General features: G+C 50.7%; 1 protein-coding gene across 12 annotated transcripts in view; it reads left to right on the forward strand.

Moving 5' to 3' along the window:
- The window catches only part of NAT10 (N-acetyltransferase 10), a 38,730-nt gene extending 30,608 nt beyond the window's left edge, over positions 1 to 8,122 (forward strand). For all 12 annotated transcript variants that reach the window (XM_086341113.1, XM_086341114.1, XM_086341116.1 and 9 more), the window contains 6 exons: positions 799 to 971; positions 1,489 to 1,608; positions 1,919 to 2,017; positions 2,384 to 2,457; positions 3,402 to 3,485; positions 7,317 to 8,122. In XM_086341113.1, coding sequence (XP_086197239.1) covers positions 799 to 971; positions 1,489 to 1,608; positions 1,919 to 2,017; positions 2,384 to 2,457; positions 3,402 to 3,485; positions 7,317 to 7,428 — 662 coding nt within the window. In that variant the 3' untranslated portion in view covers positions 7,429 to 8,122. The remainder of the gene's footprint in view (positions 1 to 798; positions 972 to 1,488; positions 1,609 to 1,918; positions 2,018 to 2,383; positions 2,458 to 3,401; positions 3,486 to 7,316) is intronic.
- Positions 8,123 to 14,161: the final 6,039 nt, after the last annotated feature.

The raw sequence follows: 14,161 nt of genomic DNA on the forward strand, positions 1-14,161 counted from the left end.
ACTTAGCAGGCCCTGCCCCATCCCAGGGCCTCTGTCATGCGCTGTGCCTGTCATCCCCACGACAGGACTAGAGGCACGTGTGACTTGGCTTCAGAGACATATGTAAGGCCTGCAGCTAGTCAGTTCTGGAACCTGTTCTAAATTCCGTGAGCTAGGGCAACTAGCTCGATTCTGAGGCTCCATTTCCTCATTCATGAAATTGTAATAACAATCTGCTGCCAACCTTCTGTAGCCAACACACAGAAGTGCTCTGGGCACACAGATTCTGTTTGAATACTTAAAATATAAAAAAGGTGTAAAGGATCATTAGTGCTAACAGCTGTGGGGATTTTTCCCCCTGTTGGTTGTTATGTGAATGTGTGTCTCTTTTGGGATCAATTATATTTGGGTGGAAAAATCTATTTCTGGAGCTGAGGGTGGGAGCCTGTGTGCTGCCTGCGAAGCTGGGGCCTGAAGAGAAGTGATGAGGTTTGGAAAATGCTCAGAGTCCCATGCCAACACGAGGGTCACACACCACCCACCCCGTCACACAGCCCGGGCTGCCTCTCCTCTGCATGAGGAGGTCAGGGCTGCCTGAGGCGGGGTGTTGTATGGGTGGGCAGCACTTGCGGGTGGTCCTCCCCTGCTCTGGCTGAAGGCTAGTGGAGGAACAGCTGCTGGGTGCCACCCGGGGACCCTTGTGCGTTCCACGTGGGAATTCTGGCAGGGGCGTCGGGCTGCGCTGACCCTTCGGGCTCTGTTGCACGCCCAGCCCTGCGCTGGGCTGCGCTGACCCTTCGGGCTCTGTTGCACGCCCAGCCCTGCGCCGGGAGGAGCTGGAAGCACTCTTCCTCCCCTACGATCTGAAGAGGCTGGAGATGTATTCACGGAACATGGTTGACTATCACCTCATCATGGACATGATCCCAGCCATCTCCCGGCTGTATTTCCTGAACCAGCTGGGGGACCTGGCCCTGTCTGCGGCCCAGTCGGTAGGTTACCCGCTGCTCGTGTGCTGGCTTTGTGGAGCAGTTTATATGCTGGGAGTTGATCGGCTGCTATGACATAACTTTGGGCATTTAGTTCTTCGTGGTTCTGATAGCATTTACTTCTTCATGGTTCTGATGAGGGGGTAGGGGTCCCCTTTTGTAGGTAGGGAACTCTTGGGCTCTCCAGTCAAGCCATGCACCCAGCAAAACAGTTAGTAGAAGAGCTGTTGTCTGAATCCACATTCTTCTACCCCACCATCTGCCTCGATTCTTTCTCTGCTTATCAGAGGTCCAGGAGCACCCTGTATTGTCACACAGCTGTGAAGCGGCTGTTTGCTGGGATAAGAAGTTAGTCTGGGGATTTCAGGAGGAAGGCGTGCTTCCTGGTGGATGAGCGGGAAGATTTCCCAGTAGTGCCAGTCGACGTTTTGACCAAGGGAGAGTAACTCTGGTTCTCAGTGCCATTTTAATGGATAAAAGCCTGTTCTGGCAGCCACTCCAACAGATTTCCTGTCCCCAGGCTCTTCTCTTGGGGATTGGCCTGCAGCACAAGTCTGTGGACCAGCTGGAAAAGGAGATCGAGCTGCCCTCGGGCCAATTGATGGGACTTTTCAACCGGATCATCCGCAAGGTTGTGAAGGTAACCTCAGCCGAGGGCAGGGTTTTGGCCCATTTTCTGCCCAAAGATGCAGAAATGTTAACATTTGGTTCTGATTGCCTCAGATCTTCTCTCTCTCACACACACGCAGAAATGAGGGGCTTCAGCTGTAACATTCTCTCCCAGAGGCACCCCTGATTGGAGTGTGCCTTGTCTCCACTCTGTTTTCCTGCTCCTCCACGAGTGCATGGACTCCTAAACCACGCGGAGTGTGTGCTAAATGGTTTAGTAACTAGTGGCTGGGTCTCAGCTGCTCCTTCATCTTCTGCTTCTCGGCCTTGGTCTTTTGTAGCTGTTTAATGAAGTGCAGGAGAAGGCCATCGAGGAGCAGATGGTGGCAGTGAAGGATGTGGTTATGGAGCCCACGATGAAGACGCTGAGCGACGACCTGGTACAAACACCGAACCTCCTCTCTCTGCCCTGAAGAAGAGCCCTCGGCGCTGGCCCGGCTCAGGGGCGCTGGGGTCCAAGGGGTGTGAGGAGCACACTCCCCAAGTTTCCCTGCCTTTGTGTGTGCTCCCCGCCCTGGACGAGGCCTCCCGCTGAGTGTGTGTGAGAGCCGGCAGTCAGGCCGCTTCTGTTGCAATACTTGTTTGTCCTTTTAGATTTTTCAGAAGGCATGTTTTAACGTTCGTGTACACTTTAGCAAGAGCTTCCTCTGCAGGGGTGGGAGGTGGTGCACGTGGTGAAGGAGAGGTGTGACGGTGTTCCCCCCCTCACCTCTCTCTGATTATCCCCTGCCTGACTCTGACCACAGGACGAAGCGGCCAAGGAGTTTCAGGAGAAACACAGGAAAGAAGTGGGGAAGCTGAAGGACATGGACCTCTCTCAGTAAGGCCCCTCGGCTGCTTGCGGGAAGCACAGAGGCTCTGCTCCTTTCTTCTAATTCACATCCTGCGTGCCCTGAAAGCTGTGTTTCATGGGATTGTTCTTAGAAGCACTAATAGCTAAAAACCTCCCCATTCACCATTTGCATAATCTTGAAAGATTTGTTTTCCCCAGATCTGCTCTGCCACTTTATAAGTCATGACTTGCAAATGGTATTGTGTCCCAGGCCCCTTAGGGGAGGGGGCTGCTGATCCATAAGCACCCACTTTCAGTGACTACTTTTTAATACTTGGCTTTTGATGTGAATTTGAAGAAAGGGTTCTATGGCCAACATTCCAACAAAACTCCCTTGCTCTCCAGCCTTCTATGCCCTGGAAGTTACAGCTCTTTTTGAGCTTCAGCTACAATGGTGGTGTCCTCCCCATAGATTGTGCATAATGCTCCAGAATTTGGTAGCCTCTGAGCCTTTTTGACCCTTAGTCCTGTTGCTGGGTCATTAGGGATGGTGGTTGGACATCAGATGGAGGCAGCCTGGAGGTCCGAGAGCAGGGTATTGAGCTTTGCCCTTGGCTTTGCAGCATCAGACCCTTGACTTGCCAGGACTGCTAGATCCCAGAGGTGGGGGGGCAGGGCGCAGTCTAGGGGCTTGTGGGCTGTGGAGGTGGGGGCGAGCAGGGAGATGGTGGGGGTGACAGGAGGCTTCTCTTGGGTGGTTGCTGAGTCAGCTGGGAGAAGTCGGGTGGCTGCCTTCCGTGCCCGTGACCCCTGCTGGCCCTGCTTGCTCCGGTGATGTTCCCGTCCCCTGCTCTCTGATGTACAGACGCTGGCGTATCTCAGCCTGGCTTTCATGGCAGGACATGTGTGATGAGAACATCACCACCCTCTTACTTTCTTTTAAGCTGTCTTCTCTTCCTTTGAGCAGGCTTTGATATTTCCTATTTTTTTAGATATGTAATCCGTGGGGACGATGAAGAATGGAATGAAGTTTTGAACAAAGCCGGGCAGAATGCATCAATCGTCAGCCTGAAAAGGTGAGGGCCCGGCATCCACCAGGCAGGGGAGGCCTTCTGGCCTTCTCTCTGCTTCCCTAGTAGCTTTCACTTGGGAAAGGAGGCTGGAGCAGGTGCTTTGAGGAGTCACTGTTCTCTGCTTTGAGGGTTGCTCCTTTTGTATCGTATCTCCTACTGATCAGTTGGAGGCTTGGATCTCTGTGTCCCTCATGTTCCTAGACATGTCAGGAAGCTGGGCTTGAACAGCCCTGGAGTTGCTGCTGACTGAGCACTTCCTGGGGGCTTTAATGCTGCTTTCCCTTCATGCTCAGGACAGCAGAGGTGGCTTTGTTCTTACATAACTGCTTTTCTTGTATTGGAGTGTAATTGACTTGCAGCATTGCTGTACCGCAGTGAAATGACTCAGTCATACACACGTGTACGTTTCATGTTCTTTTCCGTTACGGTTCGTCACAGGATGTCGCCTGTAGTTCCCTGTGCTGTATAGTGGGGCCTTACTTGTCCATCCTGTGTGTACCAGCTCGCACCTGCTAATCCCAGGCTCCCACTCCATCCCTCTGCTGCCTCCCTCCCCCTTGGCAGCCACAGTCTGTTCTCTTTCTGTGACTGTCTCGGAGAGAGGCTCATTTGTGTCACATTTTAGATTCCAGATATCGTGATGTCATATGGTATCTGTCGTTCTTCTGACTTATTTCACTTAGTGTGATGATCTCTGGTTGCATCCATGTTGCTGCCAATGGCATTATTCCATTCTCTTTGTGGCTGAGTATTGCTCACTGTGTATGCGTACCGCATCTTCTTTACCCGCTCATCTCTCAGCGGGCACGTAGGCTGCTTCCATATCTCGGCTGTTGTGAGTGGTGCTGCTGTATACACAGGGGTGCATATACGTTTTTGAATTATAGTTTTATCTAGCTATATACCCAGGAGTGGGATTGCCGGATCATTTGGTAATTTTTAATTTGCCGAGGAAACTCCACGCTGGTTTCCGTTGTTGTTCAGTCCGTCTCTTTGCGACCCCATGGACTGCAGCACTCGAGCCTTCCCTGCCTTTCGTCATCTGGTGGAGTTTGCTCAGATTCATGTCCATTGAGTCCGTGATGCCATCCAGTCATCTCATCCTCTGTTTTCTATATTGATTGCACTAACTCACATTCCCACCAACAGTGTAGGAGGCTTCTCTCTCCTCCACATTCGCTCTGGCATTTGTTAATTGTAGACTTTTTAATGATGGCCCTTCTGACCAGCATGAGGTAGTACCTCTGTGCTTTTGATTCGCGTTTCTCGAATACTTGGCAGTGTTGGGCATACTTTGGTGTGTCTGTTGGCCATTTGTACGTCTTCTTTGGAGAAAGGTCTCTAGGTCTTCTGCCCATTTATTTATTTATTTTTTATTGAGCTATATGAACTGTTTGTATATTTTGGAAATGGAAATTAAGCCCTGGTTGATTGCATCATTTGCAAATGTTTTCTCCCATTCTTTAGGTTTCTTTTTGTTTATGGTTTCCTTTGCTGTGTGGGGCGTCCCTGGTGGCTCAGAGGTTAAAGCATCTGCCTGCAATGTGGGAGACCTGGGTTCAGTCCCTGGGTCGGGAAGATCCCCTGGAGAGGGCAATGGCAACCCACTCCAGTATTCTTGCCTGGAGAATCCCATGGACGGAGGAGCCTAGTGGGCTGCAGTCCATGGGGTCCCAAAGAGTCGGACATGACTGAGCGACTTCACTTTCTTTCCTTTGCTGCGTGAAGGCTTGTAAGTGCGATTAGATCCCATTTATCTATTTTCGTTTTCGTTTCTATTTGGGAGGCCAACCTATGAAAACACTGGTATGATATCTGTCACAATGTTTTGCCCGTGCTCTCTTCTAGGAGTTTCATGCTCATATCAGCGCTTTAAAGATGAAGTAACAACCAAGGCTCTCTGGTGTTAAGTGGCCTCCCAAGAAGCATATAACTCGTAAGAGACAGAGCCAGAATCAGGACCAGGTCTTTCCACTGCAAAGCCCGTAGTTTACCTGCTGTGCTCTCCTTCCTCTAAGCCAGTGGTTCCCAACGTTTTTGGTTGTGGACCCCAGATGGCTTTTGTGCATGTTGGTTGTACCTATCAATATTTCCCATTTTAGAAATGAAATACTGAGAAGTTTAAAAAAAATTTTTTCTCATTCAAAATTAACAGTCAGACTCATTATGGATTTAAAAACTTTTTTAAAATAGTCTTTTCATAAAAACTTCAGTGAGAAGAGTGGGAATGTTTTACATTTATGTTTTGCCAAATCTCTTTAATATTTGGGAAACTAGAAAGCAGCTGGATTCTCTAGTCTGCTTCTGCTTCAATCTGCTGTGCTATCATGCGGCTGGTAGCCCCTGGAAAATAGAATAGTTGGGAGAGAATGAAAGTGGAAAAGGCACATTATGATTAGGATTGTCTTGAAAATAGTTTTGACTTTGGGGTCCACCTGGAGGGATCTTGAGCTCCAGGACTCCCTGGACAGTTTTTTGATAAACCCTTGCCCCAGCTGCTTCTCTGCAGAGCCATGTGTTTGAGGATGGCAGCAGTTCCGTGGGCCGGAACGTTCACTAGAGTGTGCCTGGGAACACGTGAGGCCTCCCCTACCCTGGGCCTCTGGAGATGAGGCTTCCAGGGTTGGCTTGGGGGTTCGTGGAGAGGGTGAATTGTTGGCATTGCCATCAACAGGGTCCACTGAAAAGTTTATTTGGAAAGAGGACATCTTGTGACTCTAGAAGCCATAGACCCCTGAAATCAGGATATCCTCTTCTGCCATCTCCATAAATCACTGTGCAGCCTGGAAGTTTCCACCATCAGTGCTGGCCTCGTTTTCATGATGGTCTCTGTCACGGCACAAAAGCCCACTGTCGGTGTGTCCTGATTTCTGGTTTGGATGAAAAAGCAGACAGCCCAGGGCTGATAGTGGCTTCCGCCTCGACTGTGGTGGCTTTGGAGTGAGGCTGGCTGAGCACACAGTGTGTGACGGCCTAGCCCTGTGCTGCGCCTCTCCTGCCTCTGGTTGGCTGTCACTGCCTGGAGGAGTCTCTGCATTACTGTGCAGCCCATGTGGCTGTTCGTGCATCCATGGTTCAGTGTTGACGTCAAAGCTTGTGCTTTTGGAGGTGAAAACACTGACTGTCATTATGTATGCATTTGAGGCATCTTTTCTTTGGTTTATTAGCAGTCATTTCATTCAGGTGATGTTAATGGTCTCCGGACAGAATTGTTCACTCTCTTCTTCTAAGGAGGTGTTTGTTTCCAGGGCAGAATGAGACTGGAGAGAAATTTGTAACCTGTAAGATGGAAGGAAGGTGGCCGTTTCTAGCTATTCTCTTGTTAATCTGTCAGGGACCAGTGGCCAGCTGAAGTGTGTCCCTATTCCTTTGGGTTTTCTTCTCACTTAGGAAAGATAACAGCACATCAAGAAGAACTGTATGTTTTTCTGGGAATTCCATGCTCTGTATTATACTGGGGACTGTCCTCACGGTCACTGGGATAATATGGCTGGTTTCCAGGGTACTCCTCAGTGGTAATTGATGGGAATGAACTCTTCTTGTGATGCCTTGGATTTTTCTTAAGTTTCAGGAGGGGAAATTTCAGGAGTTCAGGTGTAGGTTTTTTCCCCTCCACAGACTAAGCCTGGTCAGGGCGGGAGCTGGGTTGGTGCGTTGTGTCCTCAGCCCCCAGCACAGCGTCCCAGAGGCCTACAGAGAACACGTCTGTGTGACTGCACATTCTTACATCAAGTTTCAGATGACGGAAACCCTTTTTCAGACAAAGCAGAGCAGTCTGAAAGAGGTAACAGATCCAGCGTGTTTTTCTTTCGACTCTCGTTTTTTCTTTTCCAGTGACAAGAAAAGGAAGCCGGAGGCCAAACAAGAACCCAAACAGAACAAAAAGTTGAAGAAAAACAGAGAGATGAAGAACAAAAAAGATATGAAACTGAAGCGGAAGAAATAGTGGACAGACACTTGGGTGTCGGCGGCTGACTCGTAAGGAAATACCCTGACTTGTGGGACCGAGTAGCAGCTGACTGGACTATTAAAAGCAACAGGATCCCCAGGAAACCCAGAAGCTGGCCAGGAATTCAGTCTATGGGCTGAACACGGCTTAAGGCAGAGTCGCTTCCGAGGGGGTCTGCTTAGAGCGCGACGGTTGGCACACGGTCCGTGCCGTCTCTCCTCCCCGAGTCCAGGCCTGCCTTTCCCGTGCGTTCATATTTCGCTTTGGGCCCAGCTTTCTCCATTCCTTCCTGCACGTGTTGAAGCCGTGCTGGCTCTCGTCTCTTCTCAAGCATCAAGTACTCGGCTGTCTGGAGACCCCAGAGGCTGTGGGGGGAGCATCAAGGCCTGTCGTCATGAACTTGCCCAGGCTCCCTGAAGCCTGGAGTCCCAGGAGCTCTAGTCCAGCCATACGGCCGTGTCAGCCACGTTTAAGCGCCGCGACCCACACTGCCATGTTCCGACCCTTTCCTCCCCCAGCAGTGACCCAGAAAAGCTTGACTTCTCAACTTAGGGAACGATATGATATCTGAGTCCCTGAAACCTGTTATTTCATCCATTTGGGGAAAAAATGTTGGGAAAGACCCCTTTGCTAGCAGGGATGACGGGAGATAGAGAATCTATTTTTAATAAATAACATCCTAGAAAGACCAGCGGCCTGTGTGCTCGTCGATTGCACCTAGATGGGAGTTGCCTTTGCCCGTTTCTTCTGGTGGATCTTGGCTGCAGGTGCACTTGGGAGGGTGCCGGCATCGAGGCTCAGGGTGGCTGGGGCTTACCAAGCTGGGAGCCTGGGGGGAATTGACTGCGCCGACCCGTGCTTCCTGTGGTCATTCCACAGGGCTTGGTGCAGCACCTGGAGGCCGGCCAGAGGGGCCTTGCTCCACCTCCAGCTCCTGTCACGTCGTTTGGTTCCCTCGTTTCTCATGGACAGGAGTGCGGTGGCTTCATGTGTACTTTGGAATGTTTGGGATCTATTTTCCAGTCTTAAATCCGATGCTATTGTTACTGAAACCTGGACCCTGCCATCCTTGACCAGGGATCGAACCCGGGCCCTCTGCAGTGGAAGCTTGGAGTCCTAACCACTGGAGCACCACGGAACTCCCCCTCTGCTGATTCTGTACAATCGTTCCCTATTCATGTCACCAAGTGCAGGGAGAGTTCAGAGTGGAAGTTGGCTCCGACGTGCTCTGGTTCTGATCTACCTTTCTCCTCGCCTCTGCGTGTGAGTTGCTGGTGATCTTTCCGAGCTCCCTGAGTCAAATTTCAGCTTCTGTATTTTTTATTTTTATCTAAAAAATTCCTGCGGTGGCCTTGGTTACCGCAGTCTTGCTTGGTTTTTCATAGACTTTAAAAGGACTGTCTTCTGTGAATCCAAGTAGATCCTTTCCTCAGCCCTGGTAGGTTATCTGGTTCCTAGAAGTCTAGCCTGTGGACAGGGAAGGAAGAGGAGCTTCTGGAGCAAGGAGGATTAAATGTGCAGCTCCCAGGACAGATGGCCACAGGGAGGAGAGCAGATTCTGACCACCTGTGCCTGGGACCACCATGCCCTCTCCCTACAGGAAAGTTCAATGAGATGAAAAAAGTTTTTTGATCCATTTTTCTCAGGTAAGTGCCTGAGCCTACCTTTTAGAGAGGATTTTTTAAAAACTTAATTTCTTTGGCTGTGCTGGGTCCTTGCTGTGAGAGCTTTCTTCTAGCTGTGGTACAAGGGCTGCTCATTGCAGTGGCTTCTCTTGTGGCAGAGCTCAGGCTCTAGGCATGTGAGCTTTTAGTCTCCCGGGCTCTAGAAGAGCAGATTCAGTAGTTGTGATGCACGGGCTTAGTTGTTTCGCAGCATGTGGGATCTTCCTGGATCAGAGATTGAACCCTCGTCTTCTGTGTTGGTGGGTAGATTCTTTACCACGGAGCCACAAGGGAAGCCCATCAAAGAGGGTTTTCTTAAAGAGAGTGGCTAAAATGCAGTCACAGCCCCAAATGATCTGAGCTGGCTGGTGTGTTAAAACCTCTCCAGCCACATCATACCCAGGTTGGCCTAGTCCTTGCTCAGCACCTCTAGCGTCAAAGCCTGTCCTCTGCTCTGTTCCGTGGACTCAATGCTGGCTCTGCCTGGCCCTTGCTGTGACCTGGAGCACACTTCTTCCACCCAGGTCCACGTGTGTGTGAACTGCAGGTGGTAATGACAGCACCTCCCTGGAAGGGCTGCTGTGAGGAGCAGACAGTGACTGGTGTGGAGCAGGCGTTCACCAAGGCTCTGTGTTCTGTGGCACGTGTAACCCGGGGGAGCTGCTCTGTTACCCACAAGCACTACGATGGACTGAGTGACGCCGGGCTTTGTTCTAAAACCACAGCCTGTGCTCTGGCCTTTCTCTGTGCGCATGAAAAGGAAGTGAGCATTCCGCCTACTGTGTACAGTCTTGGTGCTTATGTGCAAAGTGTGTGTTCCTGAACAGGCCTCTGCCCCTGGTGGTTGTGATCTTGGGTTCTCCTCCAAACATGAGAAAGCACGCCTCCCCCAGACCTCACCATCTGGCCTCCAGACAGAGTGACATCTGTAAAGCTCGCTGTCTCAGGAAATCTCACTTGCAAAATGAATTCAGATAGGCCGCCGATGAATGCTGTCACCAGGCTGAGGAAGGGGCCGAAAAAGCCTGAACAAAGAAGATTCCTCGATGGTCTCATCCCCCCGCCACTCCGCTGAGCCGCAAGGGGCCGGTGCTGGCCGCTTCAGCACTTCCGTCTCATCCCCCCGCCACTCCGCTGAGCCGCAAGGGGCCGGTGCTGGCCGCTTCAGCACTTCCGTCTCATCCCCCCGCCACTCCGCTGAGCCGCAAGGGGCCGGTGCTGGCCGCTTCAGCACTTCCGTCTCATCCCCCCGCCACTCCGCTGAGCCGCAAGGGGCCGGTGCTGGCCGCTTCAGCACTTCCGTCTCATCCCCCCGCCACTCCGCTGAGCCGCAAGGGGGCCGGTGCTGGCCGCCTCAGCGCTTCCACTGCTCGTCTGTCCCCCACAGCCCCAGAGGACCCTCGAGTGACCAGGAGTGACACAAAGGGGGCTGGGGGAGGGGAGGGGTGACCGCCACCTCGGATAAATGTAGGCTCATTATCCGAGGCCATCACAAGCCGCCAGTCCCCTGGCCCGGAGTGGGTGGGACTGGCGTCCCCGGGGCCTGAAGAGGCGATTCCAGACGCTGCCCTCCATTCTCTAAACAACTGGTGAAAGCCGAAAGGTGGTGTAGATTCTGCAGAAGGCAGGGGGTGGCGGGAGAGGGAGACGCTGAGGTTTTTCTTGGGCTTTCAGTGGTTCAGCGGAGGAGAAAGCTGTGGTAATCCCGACATCTGGCTGCTGTGGGCCAACCGACAGGACCAGAAGGGAAAGGAAAGTATCAGGAGCTGGGGGCAGACTCGGCTTTAGCCTTGGTGGCCTGTCGGGATGAGTTTCCTGAATCAGCCCAGCTTCTCAACTGCCTGCAGGGCAACTGGAGTGGAAGGAAACCCCCCTTCATTTCCCTTAGCAGGGTCCCCTGCTAAGGAGAAGTTCACCGTCCTCTCCCCAGCCTGCCTTTGGTTGCTAACAGCCTGAAGTGGGCCGCAGAGGAGAGAAGCCCCCACGCTCCTGAGCGGTGGCTGGAGGAGGAAGCCTGGTCACTGGGGCAAGGTAAGGTGACAAGACAGTCCCGTTTCCACGCTAGTTTCTCCTGGCTCCTTGGAGAATGTCTGATTTTTTTCTAATTATCATTTAAGTGCTTGCTTTGAACACGTTTCTGCTACACGCAGGCTTGAAGAGGCCTTGCTCTTCTTATGTTACCTTGCCTTCAATCTTCTGCCCCCTAAAAAGAGGAAATACAGCTGTGCTCCTATATGGAGCTCATGGACTAGACCAGCTGCTTCTTAGGCTGAATACTTGACTGAGGCATCTCCTGCAGGGGTGGGGGAACTCGTAGGGAGGGTGGGCACAGACGTTTTAAGGGGAGCCCCTGGAGATGGTGAGTGCTGGGAGGGACAACCCACCCCCAAACCACCTTCGCAGCAGCCTCTGCCCAGGAGGATGGTGCCAAGGGGTGTGCCTCCCACCTCAGGCCACCAGAGGGCGCCATGGGTCCATGGCGAGCCCTCTTCCCACTGAGGCCAGGGCCCCAGGCTGGGCCTCAAGCTGCCACCCCTGGGCCCCCATCCAGCAAAGCCCACAGTGGGTCTTTCCCAGGACTGACTGACCCTGTGGGGTCTTCACATTGTCCCCCAAATCCAGAGTCCTGGCCTGTCGGTCACTGAACCACAGCCACTCCCGTCAGTGTTCCCAGTGACCTTAGGAATTTCTCCTCCTGCTTCAGACGGGAAACATTTTAAAAACCTTTATTTCTACCTGGACTTTGCACCTAAGACAAACTACCACCTACTCCAGAAAGCCTTTGGGCCTGAGTCACTGGCTTCCGGTCTTCTGTCCATTAACAGGTGACACAGCCAGCAAGCGCTCAGCAGGGCCTGAAGGTGGCAGCCACCAGAGGGCAGGGGCCCTCATCAGGCCCCCTCCTCCCTGTGCTGGGCCACACAGAATTGGATCGTGGAAGGATCTGCAAACAACTTCTGACAGCCTAGCAGTAGTTCTGCACGTCAGGGCGGTGGGGCCCAGGGCATCGCAGGAAAGTCCCTGACGGCTGTCTTTTAAAAAATTTTTGTAGCTGATGTACAATGTTATGTTAATTTCTGCTATGCAGCAAAGTGATTAAGTTTTAAATACATTATTTTTCATATTTTTCATTATGATCTATCATAGGATACTGAACATAGTTCCCTGTGGTATACGGTAGGATCTAATTTTTTATCCATTCTATATATAATAGTCCGCATCTGGGAATCCCAAACTCCCAATCCATTGCCCGCCTGCACCGCTTGGCAGCCACAGTTCTGTTCTGTTTCATAACTACGTTCATTTGTGTCATATTTTCGATTGCACGTGTAAGTGATGTCATACGGGATTTGTCTCTCTGACTGACTGAGTATGATCATCTCTAGGTCCATCTGCGTTGCTGCAATGGCTTTATTTCATCCTTTTTCATGGCCAAGTAGCGTCTCACTGCATACGTGCACCGCATCTCCTCCACCCGTCCCTCTGTTGATGGGCGTGTAGGGTCTCCGTGCCGGAGCCAGCCGGCAAAGTCGATCAGGTCCCGAGAACGTGCACGGCGGGGCTAAGAAAGAAACTAAAGCAAGAGACTACAAAGATGGGGTCGAGAGGTTCAGACACGTCATCTCCGTGTCTTGGCTGTTGTAAACAGTGCTGCTGTGAACGTGGGGCTGAAAGTACCTTTTCAAATTAAAGTTTTGTCTGGATGTATGCCCAGGAGTGGGATTGCTGGATCATATGGCAACTCTCTCTAATTTTTTGAGGAACTCCATACTGTTTTCCATCGTGATTGCACCAACTTACATTGCTACGACAGTAGAGGAGAGTTCCCTTTTCTTCACATCCTGTCCAGCATTTATTTGTAGACTTTTTGATGGTCATTCTAACTGGGGTAAGGTGGTACCTCATTGTAGTTTTGATTTGCATTTTGCTAATTAGTGATAATGAGCATCTTTTCTTGTGCCTATGTCTTCTTTAGAGAAATGTCTCTTTAGGTCTTACTCATTTTTTAAGTGGGTTTTTTTGCTTTTGTTTTGATGTTGAGCTGTGACAGCTCTTTCTGTATTTTGGAAATTAAGCCTTTGTCAGTTTCATTTGCAAATAATTTTTCTCCCAGTCTGTAGGTTGTCTTTTTGTTAATGGTTTCCTTTGCTTTACAAAAGCCTATAAGTTTGATTAGGTCCTGTTTGTTTTTGCTTTTATTTCTATTGCCTTGGGAAACTGACCTAAGAAAACATTGGTATGATTTATGTCAGAGAATAGTTTGCTTATGTTTTTGTCTAGGAGTTTTATGGTGTTATGTCTTATATTTAAGTCTTTAAGGCACTTTGATTTTTTGTGTATGTTGGAAGGGAGTGATCTAACTTTATTGATTTACATGTGGTTGTCCAGCTTTCCCACCACCACTTGCTGAAGAGACTGTCATTTTTCCACTTTTCTTTTTTCCATTATTCCTGCCTCCTTTGACGAAGATTAATTGACCATAGGTAAGTGGGTTTGTTTGCGTTCTCTCTTCTGTTCCACTGATTAATATGTCTGTTTATATGATAAGTGCCAGTGCTGTGCTGTTTTGATTACTGTGGCTTTGTAGTACTGTCTGAAGTCTGGGAAAGTTTTGCCTCCTGCTTTCTTTTTTTGCAGGATTGCTTTGGCAATTCTGGGTCTTTTGTGGTTCCAGTATAAATTTTAGGATTATTTGTTGTAGTTCTGTGAACTAGATGTCCGGATGACCCCAAAATCTGACAGCTTTTTCCTGGCATTGGGCTCCCGTCCTTCCAGTCCAGCTCAGCACCATGTAAGTACTTAACGAATGGGAACACACCTACCCCATTTGACAGAACAGGAAGACTCGGGCCCAGTGAGGGTTGGATCCAGGCTCAGGTCCTGGGAGGGGCAGGGCAGGGGTTAGCGGCTGGCCACGCACAACTTCCGGGAGAGGCTTTGTTCCCTCTGAGACACAGATGTCTCAAGTAACAGGGAATCAGCTCTGGGTTCTCTTCCTGGTCCTTAGGGCTCCTCCCTAGCTCTGAACTTTGGGTAACCCTCTATAAGGAGCCATGAGGCCAAGG

Source organism: Bos grunniens, chromosome 15 (assembly GCF_055505025.1).
Source record: "Bos grunniens cultivar Pamir isolate PY7600 chromosome 15, Bosgru_T2T1.0, whole genome shotgun sequence".
Taxonomy (NCBI): Eukaryota; Metazoa; Chordata; class Mammalia; order Artiodactyla; family Bovidae; genus Bos; species Bos grunniens.